The sequence below is a fragment of the Brachyistius frenatus genome, unplaced genomic scaffold (assembly GCF_029030835.1).
Source record: "Brachyistius frenatus isolate BFR_SWC_R1_liver_20210118 unplaced genomic scaffold, ASM2903083v1 Contig_32, whole genome shotgun sequence".
NCBI classification, from domain to species: Eukaryota; Metazoa; Chordata; class Actinopteri; family Embiotocidae; genus Brachyistius; species Brachyistius frenatus.
In genome coordinates this window covers 3,189,973-3,215,761 of record NW_027210631.1, presented here as the reverse complement: position 1 = coordinate 3,215,761, position 25,789 = coordinate 3,189,973, and the positions used below count along the sequence as shown (strand labels likewise).

General features: G+C 40.4%; 1 protein-coding gene across 2 annotated transcripts in view; it reads left to right on the top strand.

The window, feature by feature from the left end:
• Positions 1 to 25,789, top strand: part of ptprz1b (protein tyrosine phosphatase receptor type Z1b) — a 68,332-nt gene that overhangs the window by 17,003 nt on the left and 25,540 nt on the right. For both annotated transcript variants that reach the window (XM_069700129.1, XM_069700130.1), the window contains exons 2-6: positions 7,396 to 7,464; positions 22,550 to 22,729; positions 24,944 to 25,095; positions 25,177 to 25,272; positions 25,358 to 25,424. In XM_069700129.1, coding sequence (XP_069556230.1) covers positions 7,396 to 7,464; positions 22,550 to 22,729; positions 24,944 to 25,095; positions 25,177 to 25,272; positions 25,358 to 25,424 — 564 coding nt within the window. The remainder of the gene's footprint in view (positions 1 to 7,395; positions 7,465 to 22,549; positions 22,730 to 24,943; positions 25,096 to 25,176; positions 25,273 to 25,357; positions 25,425 to 25,789) is intronic.

The following is a 25,789-nucleotide window of genomic DNA, read 5'->3' as shown; positions in this document are numbered from 1 at the left end:
CATTAGGACAAATTTGTATTTGTCCACATCTGCAAAATTAATGACACTCGCACCAATCTACGCTGTACTTTGTTACTCTTATAACTACGATTGTGAACATGCTGAACATACCTGCTAAACATTAGCATGTTAACATTAGCACTAGCGTAGCTGTGGAGTCTTCGGCTTTGCAGAGAATTGACATATTTTCACGTTCCAGCCGAGAACATGGGAAAGTCATCAAGGTGAAAATTGACATCTGTGTTACGTTGTATGAATGTTGTGAAGCTTGTTTTGCTGAATAAAATGCGTTTTATGCCCCTGCTGTGCTCCCAAAAAAAAAATGACGTGCTTTTGTACTGAATTAACTTAAAACATAGTTTGTTTTAAGATGAAAAACATATGCTGTCATTTTTGTGTGAAACTCAAACAAGCTTGTTTATCAGGGTGCAAACTAAAGCCTTCATAAATTCACAGAACCTTCCAGACACTTTCCTTCTTGTGGTCTGAACACAGTCTTCTTGTTGCCGAAGGAGCACACAGGGCTTCACGTAAGAGGACAACAGTAATAACATCTACTGTTGAAAATCAGTTTGTATCGGTGTAAATGCATCCGATGGACGATTCCCTCATCTCGGGGATTCGAGCTAAGTCAGCCCCAGGAGTCTTGTAATCCAACACGGTGCTATTCATTAGTGTTCAGCCGGGACTGGCTCACTTAACCCAAATCTAATAACACTGAGCCGGCTTCAGTGAATCCTCCCTGCAGCATCTACATGCCAAAAAAATACAGTGCAAGACTTCAGCTGTATAAAAAACAATAATAAAAATTAGTGACATCTCTCTTGAATTCAGTGTAGTTACAAGACAGGGAGACTTTTCAATAACGGTGATTCAATACAGCCTCCGTGGTTCACAAACTGCAGCAGTGAAGTTCTTGTGTGGGTACACGTTTGATTGAAAGCAACACGTTCATGCCTCGTCTCTGGGGGTTACTGAAAAGGCCTCCGAGGAAAACACAAGAGATTGGTAACTAAAGAAGGAGGCGAAAAGGTCACGGCCAACACTGAAACGGTAAATTTAAACACTTCATCACCAAATCACCCCAGGAATGAGCTGAACGTGGTGGATTGATGTAAGCAGATCTGAGGGGACACACCGGCCTGTCAGGATGATGGCTGCAGTTTCATGATCTCTGCCTTTATTTGTTCACCTTTTTATGTGAACGCCAGATTTTATTTCTCTATTTTGTTATCCGATAGAGGTGCTACTGAATTACATAAAAGAAATGAAGGATACACACTGTATTCTGATACACTGTAAATTCAACATTGAAGTTGTCACTGGGTGGCATGGTGGTGAAGCGGTCAACACTGTAAGCCTCACAGCAAGAAGATTGAGGGTTCGAGCCTCGGCTGGAGCTTGGTTCAAATCTTAATTGGGGTGAGGGCCCTTCTGTGTGGAGTTTGCATGTCCTTCTTTCCGGGTACTCCAGCTTCCTACCACCATCCAAAAACATGCATGTTTGGTTAATTAGTGATTCTAAATTGCCCGTAAGGCGTTCGTCCTCGGTGATGGACTGGTCAGCCGGCACCGGCTCCAGCTCCCCCATGTAAAGTGGGTATAGATAGTAGATGGGTGTTTGGGTTTTCACTACCATAGGGAACCTCATCAATGTTTGCATTTTGTCACACTACCTACAACGACGTAATTCAAACATCATCTTTGTGAGATCGGCTGCCAGGTTTCGAGGAAAATGCTTCAAATACTGAGAACACTTTTAACATTCACTCGATTGACAAGTGAGATCTAATGATCTTCACTTCTGCTCTTCATCAACATGTTTTGGCCATATTACATGTTTGAGTGTTGTTCTTGTAGTAAATTATCCTCAGTGACTGACACTTCAGAATGGGAGACACTTGTAGTCAAGGTGTCGGGTGCCCGGCTGACACTCCGCTGTTATTTGCTTTATTATTCTGTGTCAGATCTGTTTGTCACGAGCTCATCCTCATCAACAGATTCAAAACTAGAAACCAGTTCTTTACTCAATCTATACTGTCTTTTTCTATCCTTATTTCAAAGATATGTGTAAATGTGTGACAATGAAGCAGCGCACTGTTGGAAAGCTGCACGTCCTTTGACCTTTCCTGTATGAATAAATCATGGGAATATTTTGTCTCTGCTGCAGTCACCTAAACCTTTAATGTGGAGTTCTGGGAAATCAGATAAAGCAGATAGAGCGCAGATGGGTGGAATAATACAGTGATTCAGCTGTGAGCTTTATGCATGGCCAGCCTGCAGAAATGGAGTCCCATCACTGTCCGCTCTGCTCTTTAAAGCAGAGCGCACAAGTGTCTCTTTGCTCCCGGCTTTTCGTTTGTGCAGTACCGTCTCATCATGCTATATTAAAGCGTCACTGCTCTAGATGGGAAACCTACCTCATGACCCAAAATGTCCATCAAAAGCCCTTTTTGTCTTGAAGGTTTTGAGAATAGCTATTAAATGGGAAACTTTGGGATTTTTCTTCCACAACCAAAATGTACATATCATTCTGGGTCTAAGTGTCAAATGGGAAAAACGACTTTTGAAATCAAGCCAGTATTGAGCGGGAGCACTTTAGCCTGCCGTCACTAAACAGACTGTGATGTTATGTTGTGGGGCAATTGCACCCGGTCAATGTACATCTACAGAAAATACCACTGACAGGCTCATATGCTCAGTATAATGGAAGAGGATCACGAAACTGAAATCATCACTTTAGTTAATAGCATTACCTCTAGTCTGTCTGCTGAAGCTCTCTTGACTCTTGGAAGAGGATTCTTCTTTAGAAGAAGGTCCTTTTGTATCAGATGTCTTCTCTTCTTTTGCTGGCTGTCGCTGTTTCTGTCAAAATGGTCACTGCAGACCCGACGTTCTGCAAGATGCATGTCAAGACAGGAGTGTTGGCAACAAAGGATCGTCTATGAAAGCTGCGTGACATTTTGTTTGCACAGTTTGGAAACACGCTGCGTGATTTATTAAAGTAACACTTCTCTCCAACTCTCAATAACGTTTCCACCTTGTGTGACATTTCATAGCAAGACTTGTGTTTTGTTTTTGGGATTCTTTCAATAATGTTGTCAGATAATTATATTAAATATCTGAACCGGCCAGTGAATTAAAATAAGCACTTTTATTGGATTTACATTGACGGGGCATAACTGTGCCAAAGTATGACATTGCAGCCTGTTTCAAGTCTTGTGGCTAATGTGCTCTCAGTTAGTGCTGGACAGATTTTAGAAGACATTCTTCCCATTATTCACCCAAAATGACAGGAAATGGGGCCCAGGTTGAAAGTTTATCTTACACCTCACTTTTTTTTTCTTTAATACTCATAACACAGTGGACAGGAGTCAGATAGATTTCAGTTCATTATCCTTTATATTTTAGTGACATGTTCATTGCTGTTAGCAGGAAGCATGTTCAAACCTTTAATACAGGCAGTGGAGAGAGAGGACAAGAAACAAAGGAAAGAGGAAACAAACAAACAAACAAAGATGCAGTCTGGGATGTTATAGTTTATGGTCAGTGTTTTAACCACAAAGCCACAACCTGGCAGCTGTATAATCATATCTCTGTTACATATATATCATGCAGTTGAAATAGAGATTTGTTCTGTTGTGGTCAGGGCAGGACCAGGTCAATTTTAAAACATTGATATAACATGTAAAACCAATTTGGAGTCTTTCACATTCTCATATCGGTTTGTGTCACTCATTTTAAACACCACTGGCTGTGTGAATATTTTCAACACAGCCGGTTGGAGAAACAAATCAGTTCCCTTCAACATCTGTAACAGCCTGTTCAGACACAGTGATTGGTTAAGAGATGTAAGCCATCATCTCTGAGGAATTCCATCGGCGTCCTGTGAGTGCAGCTCCACTGAGATGATTCAAAGAAATGTTTTTTTTAATGGTCATGCTCGGTTGTATCAGCTGAATCCCCTGAATAAAGGGCAACTGGTGTCAAACTAGGTCCAGCAGGCTTCATGGTTTCACTTTGGTAAACATGGACTGGACAGACGCTGAGGGGAGACTGAGGTGAAGGAGCAGGATGTTGCAATGCAGTAAATCATGTGTTGCAGCTAACTTTTAACATTAAGTGTGGCCACAATGTGAGAAGAAAATACTTTTGATATACATTTATTGTATATTTCAAAAGATTTCACTGCATCTGATCAGACAGCTCTCCTATTTGAAGCCAATTAGATTTTGTAAATACCTTTTCTTTTCAGATGGAAATTCTATTCTCCAACAAGATCACAAAACACTGCATTGAAATAACAGCTGTGTGTGTGTGTGTGTGTGTGTGTGTGTGTGTGTGTGTGTGTGTGTGTGTGTGTGTGTGTGTGTGTGTGTGTGTGTGTGTGTGTGTGTGTGTGTGTGTGTGTGTCTGAGTTTCGAAGGGTAAATTAAATTAAAGTCCCTCATAGTGTGATGTTAATGAAGCTATTATTGACGCTATAACCCCAGACTGGACTCTATTCTTCTCTCTTCTCATTTATTTTTCATTATTGTCTTTCATCATGAATGTAATCATCAAATGCATTGGATTTATAGAAAGCAGTGCGACTGGCGGTAGAGTTTTGTTGTGCAGACTGGTATACATCAGACCTTGTTTTTCTCTTTCACTTCGTTCTCACTTTACATGAACCGTGATGGTATAAAAGAGATACAGCTATAAAAGAGCATAATAACTCTCAGTCTACTCGGGTTGTGATTGTCTACTATTTGTCATTCTTGTCAGTTCAGCATGCCACAACATAGGGCTCTGATATTGTGTCCCAGGCTCAATCTGTTATTCCTGAGTGAAATTCATGCATTATTTATACAATATTGTTGTTATTATTTATACATTTGTACATTTCTCATTCAGTTCTTACTTCTAAAAGGTATTTTTTTCTGTTAACATATTCGTTAGCACTTTGAACCGAGTTCTGGATTCAATGAAGTGAAGAAACATAATGAAGAAAGCTGTAATTACATATTATTGAAATTTATTTTAAGGCTTAAGAAATGATGCTCCACTCAGATGTTTCCAGACCTTTTCTCAGCTTTCTTAATTACCCATCGCTCTTCTGTTTTTAGCAGAGAGCTCCCTGTAACCTCCAACAGCAGAAAAAAGAAAGCAATGACTGTTTTTACTTTTAGCGTCTGCCTCACATGCGAAAATAAAATGGAAAAAGAAGCCAAATTGAGTTAACAATGAAGCACAACATTTAAACCCCTGTAGCTGCTTCTGTATCAGAGTTTGTTGAATATTCATAGTGCGGAAAATTGTACCGATAATACAGAAGGGCATTCGTGGCTACACGTCTTCGGCGTTTCAAACAACACCAAGCAGATAAAAGCATATGTGCAGCAACTTCCCCTGCGTTTCTATCCTGCTGCTGTATACAGTAAACAACAGGATTATTGTGTGTTCAGCTGAGCTGCATTGACGGACTTAATGTTGTGAATATGATGGTAGTTGTCAGTGACCTAAATCTGACTCCACACGGGGCTTTAATCTTCTTGGAGGGCAGGTTTTTGGTATTTTTGCACAGTGAAAGATCAAAGAAAGAAAAGATGCATTGTTGTAGTCCTTATTTTTTTATTGATATGCGTTGTTTCTGAGCATATCACTCTCATGATGCGTTTTGCTGTTGTAATCTGTATTGGCCTGCTCTTCGTCCTCTCGATATACCAAGTAGGGTAGTGCAGCAACAGGCTTGTCAGATTGTGTCGCCAGTGATAACATAAAATATGCCATCTGGTTGTATTTTAAAACTACAACACTGTAAAACCCATACAGTTGGTCATAAATAAGCTGTATATACAGTGTGATTGTATCTTAACACAGACCTTTTATACAGTACAGATTGATTTGAAAATATACTCATCAGCATTCATGAAAAAAAAAAACTTTCACTCAGATACAATGAATTAGTTTTCTGAACATGACATGAAGCACTGACTCATCCGTATTAGCAGGAAGGGTGGAAGTAAAATGTTAAAATTGAGAGACAGACTTTAGTTGAGATAGCACAAGGCAGAGAGTTGTTCATCTGAGTATGAGTCTAAAAATATTTGACATGTCTTAGAGGAAGACAGGATGTCTATAGGAGGACACAAAGCTCTTAGTGAATGTACAGTGAGAGTGTAGAGGGGGAATCAGACAAGTGGCACTCACACATAGACACACTGGAGCTGTGACTTCATACATCATTGTATCCTCTGCTGTTCTTGAGTGAACATTACGACCAGGAAATAGATAGCTATTTCTGTGTGTGTGTGTGTGTGTGTGTGTGTGTGTGTGTGTGTGTGTGTGTGTGTGTGTGTGTGTGTGTGTGTGTGTGTGTGTGTGTGTGTGTGTGTGTGTGTGTGTGTGTGTGTGTGTCTATTAGAGAAACTACAGGTTAGTGCTCTGTTTCTGCCACATCTCAGAAGCCTGTGTATGTTGCACACAAGTCATTTTACTGTGAAGATAGTGTTTGAACAGGAGACTCTCTGTGGCTGCAGAGGAAATGAATCACATGTATTTGGTTTGTTAAAGTAAGAGCTGAATGTGTGTGCAGTGGCAGCTGTGAGAAATCAAAATGAAACAAAAGAGAGAGAACAAGATGTCTCTTCTGAATTTTGCTGCTGTTAATCCGACTATGGGACTGGCTGTTCATACACAGAATGATCTTCTTCCACCACTTTAATAGGTACAGTACAAAACAGTGGCTTTACTGGTATTATCAGAAAATCTGACTTTTTCTCTCTGACTGAATGGAGCCATTCTAGCAGGCTAAGTAGTTGAATGAATATGTTGAGCTGAATAATAGGAAAAGGCTGTTACCAAGTGTCAACCATCAGTGATGTCACCCGCTGGTTTGTGAACGGCGCTATGAAGCCTCAATTTCATATTTTGACCAATGCTATCTTGCTAGTTCAGAGCGGTTTGGAGCCGGTAGTAACCATATTTGGGCGAGCGGGGGATCTGACTCGATCTGATTGGCTTTTTGAAGCTTGTTTTCTAATAAATGACGGGATTATTTTAAAAGGCCCGCCAGAAAACTAATAAGAAGGAGCAACTTTAGCTAACAACACGAACAACGAAATTATTGACTGAGAATTTCATGAGACTAGTTGAATGGGAGTCTATGGAGCCGGAGGCTTTTTGAAGCCAACCTCTAGTGGCACTCGGTGGTATTGCATCTTAAGGCACTTCCGCATCAGCCTAATTTTTCAGACCTGGAAACTATTTCCCCTTTTATATACAGTTTATCGTTGTTACTGCTCATATGGCAGACACACAGAAAGTCACAAAGCAGCTCAGAGCACGGTGTACATTTGTGTGTGTTTTTGAAAATGCAAAATGATCCTAATAATCTGTCTCTGTCTCTGATAGTTGTGGCAGCAGAACCGTTGGTCCAAGGCCTGAGGAAACTCCCAGAGGATATCGACTGGTCGTACTCAGGTTTGTATGAGCTTGCAGGGATTTTTCTGATCTTATTTCCCGCCGTGATAAAATATATTTGACCGTCCTGTGAAAAGTTACAACACAGATTTTGCACTACGTTTTAACAAGATGTGACGAGTGTTAATCAGATCCAACAAGTCCTTTACAAGAGCAAATATATTCTACACCGACGAAAAGAAAAAACAAAGGCGCAATAAAACATAAACGGAATAGAATAAGAGCTGTGGTGTACTGTACACCTGGGAACAGTGGCAGAAAGTTTGATCTGGAAAGCCTCAAGGATTGAGGGGCCTCATGCTTTCTTCACAGTCTTGATATCACATGAATTGCAGGAATTATCTGTTAACATCTCCCGTGAGAGAACCTTGATCTGCCTCCGACCATATGGTTGGATGACACCAGCTAACTCAGCATGGAGCTCCCGCCGAGCTAAGCCGCGGTCCACCAGAAACAAAGAGCGGACGCAGACAGACAGTATCGGTCCGAGGGGGGAGAGATTAGCTTCTTAGCGATCAGGGGAGGGAATCCGGAGGAGAGATCGGGCTCAACAGGCCGTCAGTGGGCTAAACGCACAACTATTAGACTTATTAACCTGCAGCCCTGAACGGCACGCTGCTGACACATGCCGTTTTAAGCTCGTAACACTGCACGATGCATTAAACTGCTGGCAAAAGATCTGAGGCTGTCAGAGTGGATTCTGTAATTCTCACGGTCATCAAGTATAAATTAGGCCTTTAATTGACCAATCAGCTTGAACCTCCTCCACCTACACCGCAAAATCAGAGTAGCAACATGTTCTGGGTAGTTTATTGATCCTATTAATCATATATTTGATGGATTTATTTTGAAGCAATGAGTGTTTTGTACTTATATGGACATACTGAGCAGCCAGTTGGCACTAATTCCCGTGTTTGGATCTGTTCTTTGAAGCTCTTCCTTTCAGCTGCTGAAAAGGGAGGTTTATCATGGTGAAGATGCACAGTTAATGCCACTAAATCACCTAAATATTACATATTGCAGAGCCTACATTTGCTCCGTGGTAAACACAGTATTTTTTAAATGTAAGATAAAGATTAACGTTCTTCTTGGTGTTCATTCCTTCAGTTTTACAAAGTCCTAAAACCATGACAATATTTAAAGCTCTGCAAAATTTATGACGTGGTTTACTGGTTCCTTACTGGTAATAGACATTGTATTTTTTACTCAACTGTTAACACAAAGATGAAAGAAATACTGTCGGCTACATGCTTCCTCAGCGGTTTGGCTCGCCCATGCTCTTTCAAAATGAGTAAAATGTTAATTATATCAATGTAATAATGAAACTTTATACACCAAACCGAAATATAATGAAACCTACTACAGCAAATTCAATTCCATCAACTTATTTATTGCTTTTCATGGGTCTGAACATCCACTTACTAACTATAAACTTTGCTCACAGACTTTAATTTGAAACCTGGTCGTGAGCCAAGGTTTAATGGACTCGCATTAAGGTAGTGACTCAACCCAGATTCACACACACAGCACACAGCCGTATAATGTTGTTCATTCCACTTGTTTCAGCTTATAGTTGTGAAGCAGCATGAACATCAATAGGTGCATATGTATTTTCATCTTGGAGATTGTTTTCTTTCCCTCTGTGAGAGCTGTACAATCAGTTCCCAGACACAAACACAAACACAAACACAAACACAAACACACACCCTGTTTGTCAAAGTGGAGCTGTTGTTTTTGTGTGATTCACTGAAAGGGTCATGAATGCTGAAAAGCTGGCTGCAACAGAAATGGAGCTGATACACAGTTTCTTTTCCAGTTTTTCATCATGCTTTGTCTTTTCGTTCTCTCTTTCTTTGTGTCTTTGTTTCTTTCTTTCATTCTTCCTGCCTTCTTTCCCTCCTTCCTTCCTTCCTTCCTTCCTTCCTTCCTTCCTTCCTTCCTTCCTTCCTTCCTTCCTTCCTTCCTTCCTTCCTTCCTTCCTTCCTTCCTTCCTTCCTTCCTTCCTTCCTTCCTTCCTTCCTTCCTACCAAACTTACTATTTCTCATGTTTCTTTTTGTTGAGTTTCAAAGTTCATCATCACAACTGAGGGCAGCTCAGTGGCAGTTCATTTAGATTCACTGTAACTATCGCCACCACTAAGTGTGTGTGTGTGTGTGTGTGTGTGTGTGTGTGTGTGTGTGTGTGTGTGTGTGTGTGTGTGTGTGTGTGTGTGTGTGTGTGTGTGTGTGTGTGTGTGTGTGTGTGTGTGTACACAACCTTGTTTTTCTGACCAGCTCTGTTTCTTGCCTTGTGCAGTGTGCTGAGCCGTGAGTAAAATCATTAACATGTGAAAGAAACACACTTCATTGTGAGGCACTGTGCACAGCTTTTTAGTTAGGTCAGAAGTACAGGGGACAAAAGGGAAATAAAAGAAAGTGGGGGCAGGAGAGGGAGAGTTGGAGAGTAGGAGAAAGTTTAAAATTAGGCACAAAAAACCTTTTCAAAGCATGGTTATTTGGTTAGATTTTCCACAACAGGTTTAAAATGTTAAACAACTAAAACGAGGAAGAAGGTTTTGACTTCATGAAGTCTTCTCTTTATGAAGTAAGAGTTCAGACATTTTGGTCCCTGATAACCGAGCTGGTTCTTTGTTATGTCATCCAGGCCCAGCTAAATGATTATACTTTTTCAAATTAGAGATTATTATTATAGATGTGAAGATTCAGTACTCAAATGAACTTGAGATCAAATACGTCAAATTAACCTTTAGGACTGAGAAGACTTGTAATATGTTATCTGACTGAATAAGGTCGTTCGGGTGTTTGTTCCAGGAACAACGTTAAGGTCCAATTGGACTTCTGTTTCTGGCCACACAATAAATTTCTCTTGAAAATTAACTTTTTTTTTCTACTCTGCTTTGGTATCCACCAACTTCTGTGGGTAACATCTGACTCTGTACCTGCTAAATCCTCCACTGTGTTCCTCGTAGGTAGTCGAGTGTTCTGGCATCAGTGGCTTTAATGAGTTTTTTCACCGAAAGCAGTTTCCTGCTTCAGCTACTAATTAATGAGTGCATTGAGAAAGAAACAAAATAAACTGTAAAACCAAAACAATGACTGAAATATACTAAAACACTGAAAAAGCAACTGTAGGGTTTCGTGACAATCTGTAGGTTTGATATTGAGCATCATTTGAGAGTTACTTTAAAAAGTAAAAAAAACAACAACAACTCATGAACTAAAACTGAATTGTTATAGTTATTTGTTTAAGTAGCTTTAACAGCTATTTAAAGTATTAGCATTAAATCTAAAGCTACACCATGTATGCGTGTGCATGAATCCTCCTTTTCCCTGCTGTGCCCATCATTACTCTCCGCTTTGTCTCCAGGGGGTCCCTGGGATCCCTCTGCCTGGAAGACACCCCTTAGGGCCCCATCTGTTGTGTGTTTGTGTGCATGGAAGTGTTTGTGTGTAATCATGTGGTCTGATAAGCCAGCGTTTCCTCCGCCAGACAAATGAAATGGGAAGTCTTTATACTGTAGGAATATTAGAGAGATACTTTATTCCTACGAGATGAATATATAAAAAAAAAAGTAAGGCTTTTCTTTTGCTTTTTTTGAGTTTTATTCATGTGGCAGTAGAAGAGTTACTTACCTCAAAACAGCATCAACATTATAATAGATAGTTATATAAGAGGAGATTATCACCGGAGTGGCACCATTTAGAGGAATCGGCTTTAAGGAAAAGGCAAACAGAACATAATTGAATCAAAACGTTGACTTCATTACTGATGGATTTCACTCTGTCTTTTTTCCTGTACCTGTGTGTCTGTGTCTCTCTCTTCTCTCCGTCTCTCCTCTATTCTTGATCCAAGTAAGTCGTAGCCGGCGGCCATGCAGGCTTCAATGCTCCCCTGGTGCATTGTCTGGGGAGCATGCGTGCACGCGCACACACACACACACACACACACACACACACACACACACACACACACACACACACACACACACACACACACACACACACACACACACACACACACACACACACACACACACACACACACACACACACGTACAGATTTTAAATATGAATACTTCCGTCCTGTCCTCATACGTCGATGAAATCTATTTGTTTATGTTTTGTAATGATCGAATTGGAAAGAGAAGTGGCGTGTTAGAGACCAAATGATTTATGTGTTCCCATTTAGGATCAAATCACACGTTTGGTTAAACTGTGCAGTCGTTTCCAAGAAAACATGGTGTATTTACCCTGCAGTGGAACAGAGCGCTGCTCCTAATGCAGCAACATCATTAGGGCGAGACTGATAAAGAGAGAGAGAGAGAGAGAGAGAGAGAGAGAGAGAGAGAGAGAGAGAGAGAGAGAGAGAGAGAGAGAGAGAGAGAGAGAGAGAGAGAGAGAGAGGCTGTGTGGCTTCATCTGGCCAAATCTCATTTCTGGAGGAAATCTCAATAAAATCCATGTTAGTCACGATAAGTGTAATTCAGGTCAACTGTGTGGATTTATGATCATCAGACATTCACTGCAAACAAACTATAAACAAAAAATGTTTTTTAGTTGAAGATAATTATGAATGGTCTTTGTTTCCGTCTGTCTCTATGTGGCCCTGTGATAAACTGGCGACCTGTCCAGAGTGTACCCTGCCTTCGCCCAATGTGAGCTGGGATAGGCTCCAGCCCCCCCGTGACCTGGTTCAGGATAAAGCGGGTGTAGATAATGGTTGGATGGCTGGATAATTATGGAAGCTGTGAACAGCTGTGCTTACAATCTTTTTTTTTTTTTTTTTTAATGCTGCAAGTTAATTATTTTGTTGTTTTGAGAAAACTAGCTTTGTTATCTCGAGATAAACGAGATAATGAACCTGTTATCTTGAGGAAACAAAAGGTTGCTTCCTCTTATTACTTATGTATATCAGAGCTCAGGGGGCCATGCCAGCGTGCATGGAGGGCATTATGACAGGTGTGCCAACTGATTTAAACTGAAAATGTCAAATCATTATGGATCAATTTATCAGACTTTTATTACTTCAATCTAGATGTTGGATATATTTCTGTTCGAGGTGTCGTTCAGATATGTCCTTGTCATTTAGGGTGAAGACTTCCAGTTGTCCCATATTTTGGTGTCATAACTTGCATCATCAATCTTTAGTAGTTTTCAGCTTCTCGGAAATAAATCTTTCATGTCTTCAGTGCATGTGGGTGCTCGATTTACATTTGAGTTCATATGTCGACCATCAATTTGTCAATAAAGGTCCATAATCACAGCCAACAGGTGTCCATAGACTTCCAAAGATTATATTAAAAAAGCAATTTCCAATACGTTGTAGATGCAGTTTTTTCCCCCCTATGTATAAAAGACTGAAAGCTGTCCATCAGATCCCACAGTGAAACAGCAACTAGTAGTACTCCCTTTCTGAAAACGATCCCATAATAAGCCATTATGATGCTTCAGTGGATCGTAAAAATTGTGCTCGTGAAAGGCTGTAAGATACACCTCACATTCACTTTGTAGTCATTAAGCTGGAAAACAGTCATTTAAGAATGCAGCGCACACTTTAAATGAATGGCCTGAAGATTGAGTGAGCGACCCGGTAACAGCGGACCACTTGCTGAATGTAATCATGTATTTCTCAGCAAGTTTGAGTCATCAACCAGTCTCACAATCCTTTCCAGGCGTATTTTAGTGCTTGTAGAAGATTCTGGTCATGAACAACTTTACGAATTCGTGATGGAAAAGTGTTATTTGATACACAAGTCACAGCATTCACGTAGTTTCCTATTGGTCGACTTGTTTAAAGATTGACTTATATTCATGCCACGAACAGGCTTGTGATACAGCAGTGTGACTCAGTGTTAGTCAGTACTCTCTTGCCAAGTGTAATGTTGCGGACAGATTCAAACGTCAAATATAAAGTGGCACACAGCTGGAAGGCTTCAGTTGGCTACTTCAAAGTAAGAATCAGACTTCTGATATCCAGATGAATAAATGTATTATTATTATTATTATTATTATTATCTTTATTATTATTATTATTTAACTCGGGGCACTTTACGGTATGATACAGAGGAACCCAACTTTCAGCAGAACCAGATTCAGTGTCGGCGTCCGTCTGCCTCGACCGGTGAACGGAAAGAGAAAAGTGAGCGACAACAAAAAAACTAAAACAAACACTGAGCAGGTTCGTGAAAAAGGGCGGGCGGCCCGCCAATGGGACCCCCCCCCCCGAAAGAAACAAAATACAAATGTACTCATAGAACTGTAGTTACGTCCAGTAAATACTCTTTATTTAGTTCCTGTGCACCCGTTTCATTTCAACTCAGTTTGAGTGACAACCCATCCCGGAGAAACACTGATCACTAGTGCTAGATGACCTTTTGGTTTAATATAACCCTCATAATAATACTAGTCATTTGTAATTACTTAAAATACTTTATAATCCTACACCATCATTGTATTCTAGTCAGTCTTCATCCTCACGTAGGTTTGATGCAGTTTGTGTGAGTGTAGCTTGTGTTATTCATCAGGCCATAACCTGACCTGTTTCTAATCCTTGTTAGTACACATCACCAGCTCTCTGTAACTCTTTATTATGACAGGCAGAATCAAAGTTTCAGTGCCCCATGAGAGTCTGAAAGCTCCTCTAGAGGCTTTGTCTGACAAGACGAGAACAGCAAATCCTTGATTCTTGTTATTGTTTAAGTGTCTGTCAGCTAGCTAGCTTTGACCCCGTTCCTTCTCTCGTCTCGTGCGTCTGTTGTCTCTCTTTTCCTCTGTACATGTTCGTGTTCACCACCCACCACGTTCTCAACTGCTCTCTTAGTCACCAAATACTTTAGGCTGGCATCTCTTCTGCTCCAGTTGTTGCTCAGCCTGTGTGGCTGCTCCCGGAGCCTTGTGGGAGACATGAGGTAATGAGGCAGAGGTGTGTATGTGTGTGTTTTCTGTCTTCACACACTTTCTGCTCCCTATGTTCTGTCCTTGTTCCTGGCTTTTCACCAGTATGTGGCTCGGTTAAAGATTTAATTTGCAGTTTTATTTGCACACTGGTCGCCCATCACGATCATGACAGAAAACAGTGTGAAGTGTATTGACTTCAATCTCCAAATTTTTTTTTAACTTTACGCTCATGTTGACAACCTGGAGAGGTCAATCTGTCTCCAGCAGTAGTAGGTTGGCAGACTGGCCTCTGGACGATACAAATAATACATTGGAAGGAAGAATTTAATTGGTCATGCTAAACCTCAGCGGGCGGAGCCTATGAAGTACAGATGTTTCTTTTTGAGTGAGATGTGTGCCGTTATTTTTTTCTCAACCTGTGTGTAGGCTCTGATAAACAGTAAATCAGTCAAATGAGACAGCCAGCCAGTGTTTAATATTTCACTAACAGGCTCTGGAGGCCTTTTCATGTTCACATGTCGAGACCGAGTCGTTGAGATCACAAGATGAGCATATGGGAATTATGATTCATACCCATTTTTTTTCTCTCCTTTTGGATTAATCTGACAGGCCTGATTGTCAGATACAGTAGCTGCTGATTTGTGTGACAGCACGTCATTATGGTAGATCTCGCTGAATGAGTGATGTACAAGTGTGTGTGTGTGTGTATTCCTTTCCCTGTCATTCATAATAGATTCATTTAGGAGCTAAGATCTTGTCAGCTTCTGACTCACTCCTTTGTGTCTGTGTTTGTGTGTCTGTGTGTGTGTGTGTGTGTGTGTGTGTGTGTGTGTGTGTGTGTGTGTGTGTGTGTGTGTGTGTGTGTGTGTGTGTGTGTGTGTGTGTGTGTGTGTGTGTGTGTGTGTGTGTGTGCCCCCATGAGTGCCCATGAATGCATTCATAGACATCAATTCTGTTGAATAAAAATGGCTCAAGTCTCCTCTCACACAAAGGTACAATTCTTATTTCTCGGTTTAGTCAGCTGCTGTGCTACAATCAAAGAGTGCTACTGCTAACTGAGACGCTAATCGAAACACACGATACCAGCTCTGACAGATCAATTGTTCTGGAATAAAAGTAAGAGCCACCGAATATTTTTGGGGCCAGGAAACAGTTTTTCCTCAAAGTGCATCAAAATACAAGTTTAAAAACCTTATATCTGAAATATAGATGTAACAATGATGTTGTATAGTATTGATATATGTCCTCTTTGTTTTCTGGTATGTCTAAGGCTCGATAAGAAGTGTCTTGTCATTCAGGACCAAACAACCAAATGTTCCATCTGCAGTTTTTCTTTTTAAAACATAACTTCTGCTCCGTGTATGCAAGAATAAATCTCATTAGCACCAGTGAGCTGCATCATTTACTTTATGCAGCCTCTTCTAACCGCTGAAATAAAATCACTGCTTTTCAACTTTGTTAATAAATCTTACATCAGAACACCTTATTTCACCCTTTTCAAACTCATTTTTGGCCACATACCTGTCTGAGTTGTGTGCTCTGCTCTGGATGCTTCTCCGTGCAGACCCAGCTAGAGAGCTTCTACCATGTAAGGCAATTGTACAAACAATAACCTTGGTTATACTCTCCCTCACTAAACTGCATTAAACCTAAAGGTTTTTACTGATTTGTAGTGTGTGATGGAATTTTCTTTTTCTTAAAATGGATTTTATATAATTGGTGTAAAAAAAAAAGTGTCGTTCATGAACCAGTAATGTTGCGTTAAAGTAAACTCGTGGTTACAACAAATCATGTTCACGGCATGCTTATCGTTCAAGAAGTTAGGCCGTAAGATGGAGGGTGTCTAGAAGCCACAGGGGCTAACAATTAACAAGCCAGCAGGCAGGTAACGTAATGCAGGTAATGCAAAGACATAATTGCAGAGGACAGAGGGAGAAGATCATTTTAGTCATACATGACTAAAATTACTATATATTAGCTTAACATTAATATTAATTGCACTTCCACAGCTTCTGCCATTTCCATAAAAGTCAGCCAACACCTCACAACCTGTGAACTGGAGGCTTATTGAAAAAAAGGGTCCGTTCTTATGGACTTTTCTCGTGTACGCGGTAAACACGACCTGATTTGAACGAAGCAGTCATGGTATTTGTACCCCTATCTAGCTATCTCACATTTTTCACTCTGCTCATGTGTAGGTATTTCTGCTAGTCATTGTGAACAGTCGGCGGAAGTCTTTCACTGGTTGACAGTCACACATGTAAAGAATCTGAGGTGAAGATTCGTTATACAGAAATAGGAGAGTAACATATTGATGCGGTGCTCAAATGTGATTAAATTGAAAGGCTGTACGGTTGTAGGTTGGGACGGAGGGGATTGTTATATTTTATATTTATATTTTATAATTTTACTGCTATTTTATTGTTCTATTATTATCTTGTTGCTTCTGTATGCTGCTGTAGCGAAAAAAAAAAAATTCCCCTCGGGGATTAATAAAGTAACTACCTAACCTAACCTAACCTTCTTGTTACTGTCTTTGCATTTGAACATGTTTGACCTGATTACATTCGAATCACAGAGATAAGCTACTGCTGTGTCAAGACAAAAGGTCAGAGAATAACAAATCCAGCAGGCTGATTAACAAGCTTTACTGCTTCTCCAGCTTTATAGAAATTTACCAGTTAATCAGGGACGGTTGTATCACGTGCTTCATCACTAAGTAGCTTCTTACAACTCAAATAGACATGTTTAGCTAGCTGGGATACTGAAAGTAACATATACTCTGTCTTTCTTTGTCTTATCTTATTTCAGAAATAGAGATTTCCTTATTTATTACAGTAATTAAACCATTTAGTGCCGCAGGGCTTTTGGAGCTTTTTCTTTTGGACATTAGTGTTTATTTTTTGCCTTTCTACACAGGAAATGATCAATCAGTTAATTTAAAAAGGATAAACAGATCAATAGATAATGAAAACAGTCAGCAGTCTAAATTAATTAGTCTGCATTTGATAAATGACACATTTAGGAAGCAGAAGGCTCTCAATGCATGAACTGAAGATAAACTATTCAACTGCTGCTGTTTTATGTTGGCCAGCAATGATGCCGCTTCCAAAGCAGCACCGTGGGTTACACTAAACCAGTTTTTAATATTTGATACATATTCAGCTATTTTTTGCCAGCGGTGATGCAAACAGGAGAAGACAGTCCCCCCCAAACGTCAAGCCCTACATTGTTAAATGTATTAATCCTCCATGTTTTGTTACAGTTAGCTCACTGAGCAGTGCAGCACTCTTTCACAGAGGGATAAATGTGCTCTGTGTGTCCAAGGGAGCTTAATTGTGGAAGTGTAGGCGGGCCGAGAGAGACACACAAACACGTGTGTGCATTTCTCGCGTATCTACGTCAAACACACATCTGTAACGTATATCAGTGCATATATACACACACACACACACACACACACACACACACACACACACACACACACACACACACACACACACACACACACACACACACACACACACACACACACACCCCACTTTCCTCCTGTTCTTCCTCCCTCTCATCCTCCTCCCCCTCCTGTCTGTCTCGTGTTTTTTGCCTCATGCTTCTTTCCTTTCCAGACTTTTTCTTTATCACTTCCTCTGCTCCTGCTGCTCTTACCTTACCCTCTTTGTACTCTGCTGCTATATCTGCTTTCTTCTCTTTGTCCTCGTTGCACTCTCCTCCCTCTCTCATCTCACCTCTCCTCCCCTGAGAGCGCGGGGTGAGCTGAAATGATCAGGGTGTTGTGGATAAAAGGAGCAGCAGCAGGTGCATCAGGTGTAAATGGTTTCTGTCTTGAACACTTTAACAGCTGACTGCTCTTTTAGCTGCTGTAAAAATAAACAATGTTTCTCCATAAAGTTTATGGATATCTTTACTTCTTTTTCAGTTTTTCTGTATTTCATGTTGCTGTAGCTTCAGTTCAGAGATTAATAAATGAAATGTACAATTTTAAACAAAACATAACGTGTAATTTTTACTTTATCTTGATAACTTTACAAATAAACACAAATTGAATCCCAGACTATTGATCATAATGCTAAGTTTTAAGTAAAAGAAACAGATTCTTCCCACAGATTAAAACTGTATTTTTTGTTATCTTTTCTTATGGTCTGACATTGTTTTAGGATTCATATGGAACAAACATATAAAACATACATAGTGGGAGAGAAAGAGAGGAAGAAAAGGAAAGTAGCAAAGCATGGAGGAAAGGAATAATACAATGATATAATTACTATATTTTATCAGTCACTCAGCAAAAAGTCTGCCAACAATAGGTACACCGGCAGCTGCAGAATACTTTTTTTCTTGGACTTCTCAGAAAAAGCAATTGTAACTTAGAGATATGAACTGTAATTTCCATATTCAATCGTCTAAATTTGACTCTTTGACTGAATGCGAGTGTGAGTGTGAGTGTGTTTATGGATTTAAGTGAAGCCGTCTGTCTTCATTTAAATCCAAGTCTAGCTTCAGGGGATTTTTTTTTTCCGTATTCCTCTCTCCCACCTGTCAACTACTTGTTGCCATGGCAGCATTATGTCAGAGGAGTAATTTGGTATGTGTTTTTTTTAGTTTTTTTGTATGTGTTATGATGCCGACTGATGAAGCTGCAGGGGTGAGATGTGGTTATTGACACACTGACACCCTCCCTGACATTTTCTCAGCACACACACACACACACACACACACACACACACACACACACACACACACACACACACACACACACACACACACACACACACACACACACACACACACACACACACACACACACACACACATACGCACACCTGTACAGTGCTATCACTTTCATACAAACACACGTTCAATAATACACATAGTAATTAAATTCAAAAAGCAAAAGCTGTCTTAAAGGTCCCATATTGTATAACATTTTCAATTCTTTTTTGTATATAAAGCATATCTAGATGTGGTAAAGCGACTGCCAGTGTTAAAATGCTTAGTCCATGGAGAAATGCATACAGCCCCTATCCAGCAAATGTTACGTTTTGACTTATGTGAGTTTGTGATGTCACAAAGGCACGCTCACGTCATATGTCCACCCTCAGTATGGCACACTGTCCAACCTTATGTCTGGACGAAAACACTGGGTGGGAATTCTGTCGCTGAGCTAGCAAGCTACAAGCCCAAAGAAAACCTGTGATTGGCCTTCATGTTTGTTACTCAGAGTGAGCCAATCAGAAAGACACAGACACAAAGCAACCTGTACTTGGTAGAAAGAAGCTTAAGAGTGGAGATGTAAAACCATGTTGAGAAGTTTTGGTACTTGAAAACCCGAAATTATCTTCTCATAGATATCAAGACTGCAATTAAAACACCAGGAAACATTTTAAAATATGGGACCTTTAAAGGAGTCGCGTAACGTTGCTTTTGCTGAGGGATAAATTATAAGATGGTTGTCATCTTATGTCTCTGCTGCAACTGTGGAGTCAGAGCTGGCAGTCGATTTACTTTGAAGATTAAAATCATGGAGAAACAGCTAACCTCACTCTCGGCTCACTCCACCTACAGGCACCTTAAACATGACTAATTAACATATATCTTCTTCTTTAATGTGTAAAATAACTGAAATGTAAAGTGGTTAATGGCTGCATCTTTACAGCGCTTGTTATTCAGAGCACTTTACAATTTCACACACACACACACACACACACACACACACACACACACACACACACACACACACACACACACACACACACACACACACACACACACACACACACACACACACACACACACACACACACACACACACACACACACACACACACACTGGTGGCTGCGAGCCAGTTTATAAGCCAGCACAATTCAGAGCCAGTAAGTGTGCTCTCCTTGGCTGACTTCAACACTGATAATGACGGGAGGCTGCAGGAAACATGGTTTTCCACCGTGTGTACTCTGCAGCTGATGACTGACTGTCTGCCTGTGTTAACACATTTCTTCAGGCACAGAAAGTACAGCATAGGAAGGCCGTATGCTGTTTTTACTCCCGTCACTACTGTTAGCATACTAGCTACTTAACAGTAGCAGCATTTTGGCCGGAGATTTCTGTCTCATTTAGTCTCTGTTACGTCCGTGTGGTGTGTTTGTGCGCTTTTATACTGGACTACTGTAACTTGACTGTTGACTCCCATTTCATGGTGCAGACTCCCGTCGCTATCAGTGTGTTGAATCCCCTTTAATATGTTTTATCAAGCCATTATGTTTAAATTGTACATTTTCATTTGGACATCATATTCACACAGCATCAGAGGAGGAAATTACACTTCGTATATTTGAATAGTAAACTACTGTCCTGACTGCTTTACTTCAACTGTCGCTGCCGAACGAGGGCGCAGTGCAACAAAGGTCAAATTGACTTAGTTCAACTTGGTTTAAACAAGGTCTCTCTCTTTGTCACACACACACACATACAGACGCATACACGCAAACACACACAACCAGGAATAAAAAGCTAAAAGCAACTATTAAGTCATGTGTGACCAGTTACAGTTAAACCATCTGCTCTGACCTCGTTAGACTCTTTGTCTTTACTGTATACTGTAAACCACACACACACACACACACACACACACACACACACACACACACACACACACACACACACACACACACACACACACACACACACACACACACACACACACACACACACACACACCAAAGACAAGAAGCCTCCAGTTTTGCAACTTTATTATCCTGCCACGTCAAATCTTACAATAAGTCTGTGCTCTCTATGGTTGTTAGTGATAAAGTGGATACGAGGAGTTTAATTCCAAAAATAATCATCCATCTTTTAAAAATGTGGCATTAAATTGGACAGAATGACAGAATAATCCTCGATGTCAAGGTAAACCTCCGTGCTTAACAACAATCCCATTACTGCATGTTTATGAATATTGAGCACGGAGCATGAGGATTTCTGTTCCATGTGTTCATTTTCCAGTGAAAGAGTACTGTAGCGTAATCATAAGATGTTGCGTGCAGCCATTTTGCGTTTTATCCATGTTATTTCTCGTAAATTTACCTCTGAAATGTTACTCAGCATGATTAATGTAGTTAAGTGGGATTTCCCTGAATGTGCCTGGAGGAACCGACAGATTGTTGTGGATGTGAATGCACAGTAGAGTAACACACTCATTCAAGCAAAAACGAGAACAGTTCATACCAGCACCAAAATAGATACAGCAGTTCAGTCTATACACGCGTTACCTGCATCTGTGAATGAATTATTTACACACTCTTGCACACAGTGCATGTCGATAAATGTGAAGGTGCTGCACATGTATGTATACAAAGAAAATGATAAATAAAAAAATATGCAGGCATCATGTCAGTGGAAATAAATGCAGATTATGTGACACGCAGTCATGAATGAATTCACATTAATTAAGAATTACTTGTATATTTTAACATGTGCTCATGAATAAACAATTCACAGACACGCAAACATTTACAGCGTTTGATATTTAGTGAAACATTCATACTAATTGAAAATCTTCTGAGCTCTGAATAAAGAAGAATGCCACTTTTGATTTTCCTTTTATTCTTCTTTGAGTGGATTTTTTTTTTTTTGCGTTGCATGTTTGGCTACAAATTGCATTTGTCCTGATCCTGCTCTTCATCTTTTACATTATTCACGTGGAAAGCCTTTTTAAACCACACACGCACACACACACACACACACACACACACACACACACACACACACACACACACACACACACACACACACACACACACACACACACACACACACACACACACAGTGCCAGTATAAAGTGTGACCTGAGGCCAACCAGTCTTGTTTGACCCACAGTTTGATCATCTGCCCCTGTTGGAGCTGGACTTTAACTGACGTCATACAATACAACAAAAATACAGTTTTAACTATGTTGTACTGTTACAATAAAGGCGCTATGTAAAGCCTCTATGACATCTATAAATCTTAAGCACATCACAGCTTTTTTAAAACGTTTATATTACTAGTCATAATTTTACATTATACGGTAAATATTCAGAATGACTTTCATCACAGCTAACACAAAGGGGGTTTGTTAAATTTCAAGAGCGTTCAGCAACATTAAGCAACACTCTCTCCTTGTCTGTACAGGTGCTCTGAACCAGCGTAACTGGGGTAAGAAGTATCCGTCCTGCAACAGCGCCCGGCAGTCTCCTGTGGACATCGACGAGACGTTTACCCAGGTCAGGCTGCAGTACCAGAACCTCCAGCTAGAGGGCTTTCACACGCTGACAGCAGAGTCGTCCACCGTCCACAACAACGGGAAGACTGGTATGTTGGTAATCTTCCCCTTTCCCTAGAATATACATTTTGAGAAATAGGTTTTAACAATCAGATTTCTTACAAGCAATAACGTGTATTCGACAATGATCAAAACGTTTCCACAACCTTAACTCTGAGTGTGGAACATTTGTCTCCACCTTGTGCCAATGAAAGTAATTACACCGTCGTCACGTGCTTATGTCATTGACTCCGCCTTCTCTGCTGCTGCTGTTAAAGCTGTAAAACGGTGGATAAATTGTTTTGAGCGTCTTCTACAAAATGACTCATCCATTTGGTCTATTTCAAAAAGAGCTCAATGATTGAATTATTTTATCTCCATTTAAGTCAAGGGCTAAACTGGAGGTCTCTGTTCTACGTCCTTTGGCCTCATCCAGCCAATCCAGGAATGTCTCACCAAACACCAGATATAAAACTCTGCTAACTATTAAATACAGATATATTAACCTGGTGGTCACAGGCTTAGTTAACCCTTTAATCACGGTTTGAATCGAACAGACGTTCATTTATGTGTAAAAGTCCCGCACTATAGGTTTAACCTACGGTGTTATTGTTCCTAAATGCTGTGTCCAAGTCAAGCTGCTGAAGTCACGTTTTGAGTTTCATCCTGCAGGAAATTAAAGCACAATCTGGTTCACTTGGATTAAACGTATATTTTCTTTAATCCCAGACAAAAGCATTTTAAAGCTCATGCAGTATGTGGCTGATTCAATCTTTGGAAATGATTTTGACACTATTCTGGTGCTATAAAGCACAACATCTTAATCCCTGGCTGTGGAAAAGAAGCTTAACTTTCCAGATGCAATGAAAAATGATTCACAAGTGGAAGGTTAATGAAGGAAAGAGCAGCGAGGATTTAAAAGATAATGAGCCAAAGAAAAAGAACAAGTGAATAAGTAACCAGCAGTAAAGAAAGATCATGTGGAGCTAGACTGACGATCAATGACAAGAGGCAGAGATAAAACTGAGCGACAGGAAAGAGGCAACAAATGAGCAAGAGACGGAGAGAGAAGGAGCAGAGGAGTGAAATGAGGATGATGTGAAGAGACAGCGAGAGGACAGGCATCATGTGGAGTGATGTCTGGCCTGATAAACAAATGAAAGCTGTCTGAGCTATCATCACCATCTTTCCAATACTCCTGGACTGTGGGCTCGTGTGTGTGTGTGAACCCTGTATGCTAATGCTTCAAAAACTCATCTTTTTTTTACTCAGTCAGAGAGGAAATTGTGTAATAAAACAGATATTGCAGAGCTGGCAGGATAAATGATGGAAATATATGACTTTCACAGTCTCACTAAACTGAATGTTAAAAAAAAAAAAAAAATCCTCAATTGATGCTCACATGTGCCTCCAAGAAGTGCATATAATGAACGTGTTGGTAATTTACATTAAGTAGCTTTAGCTGCTGTTTTTTGGGGGGGGTAAAGTATATATCAAAAATACTTGTTTGAAAACATATGAGAGAACACAGCAGGTAGTTTTCATCAAATAAACTCTGAAAGCTCCTTTTATGTTCACTGCCCAGCAGGCTGACATCGTTACTAAGAAGTTGGTGAACATAATGTTTAACCACTAAAGAGACAAATATTTCCTTTCATGGATCGGTGGAGACGACAGTAGATCTAAAAGGAGTGTAAATATTGGATTTACATCTTGTGGCCAGAAACGTGGCTGAAAAATTAGGGCTAATGTTGCTGTAGATAAGCACCTCAAGACATCAATAAGGTGACAAGATAGGACCTTATTATTGCCTTTATATATTAATATGCAATGCTCTATTACAGCTTGTTTTGTTTGCTCCCAAGTGACCAAAGATTTGTTAATGCCTGTCTGAGTAGTGTCTGTTTTTTACCTCTGAGTTGGCAGTTTTGAAAGGCCAGAATACATTGATGAAGAATCATAATATCCACATTTAATGCAGGAACATGGTAACGTTTCCAGGTTGTTGCAGCCGCATGTTGTTGTGTCTTTTTTTTCTCTGTAAAAACTTAGATTTTGCATCTGTAACATGCACAAAAATGACCATTTGCTGGCATCTTGCCTGTTGCTTCGAGCCAAAAAAATCTGATAAGAATTTTGGACGCTGCAAGTATTGTTGCTCAAGCACAGCCGATACCGATGATTAATCTTGCTGTAGGAAAAACTCCTGTCACTTCAGTGAAACTCATCACTTGCTCGGGTTAAACTGCCTGCGTGCGTTTCAGTGGCCATCGATGTGGACGGGGAGTTCTTCGTGAGTGGAGGAGGTCTGAGCTCCAGGTTCCGTGTTGGAAGAGTCACCTTCCACTGGGGACGCTGCAACGCAACGTCAGAAGGCTCCGAACACAGCCTGAATGGGATGAAGTACCCTCTGGAGGTAAAGGACACGGGAGGATCTGTTCTGTTTAACTGTGAAGCCTGCTGGAAGATAACCTGTGTTTTGGTGGCTGCGTTTCAGATGCAGATCTACTGTTACGATCCAGATGACTTCCAAAGTCTGGACGACGCTTTCGAGGAAGGAGGGAGGGTCGCTGCCCTGGCTGTGCTGTTTGAGGTGGAGAGACCTGATGATTGAAACCTCGCTGTAATATTGTTGTTGCCTGTATGTGAGATCTGTAAGCTTGTGTTCTGGTCTACAGATCAGCCTGGAGGACAATGAAAGCTTCAGTCCTGCTCTGGAGGCCATCAGCACAGTCAGCAGGTTTGGTAGGTCGTTGCATCGTAGCCTGGTAGAAATGAACGTGTTGCTTGATGCAGGTGGTGATGACGTAACTGGCCGGGGTTTAAATTTGCTATTTTGTCAAAGATAATCGCTAATGTTGTGTCAATGCGTCGCACACTGAACAACGAACACTACATTTCTTTCTTCCAAGGAGAAAGAAATTGAAGTAAAAAAAACTAAAACTCAGCTGCTAAGACCATGATTGTGTTCAGAACAGAACTAGTGTATCAACAAAGAATGTAAAATGATGCTATAAATGGTAATTCATGATGGTCTTAAAAAAAAAAAAAAAAAAAATACAAAACATGTAATCAGACAAAGCAAGAGATAAATTACAAATACTCATTGA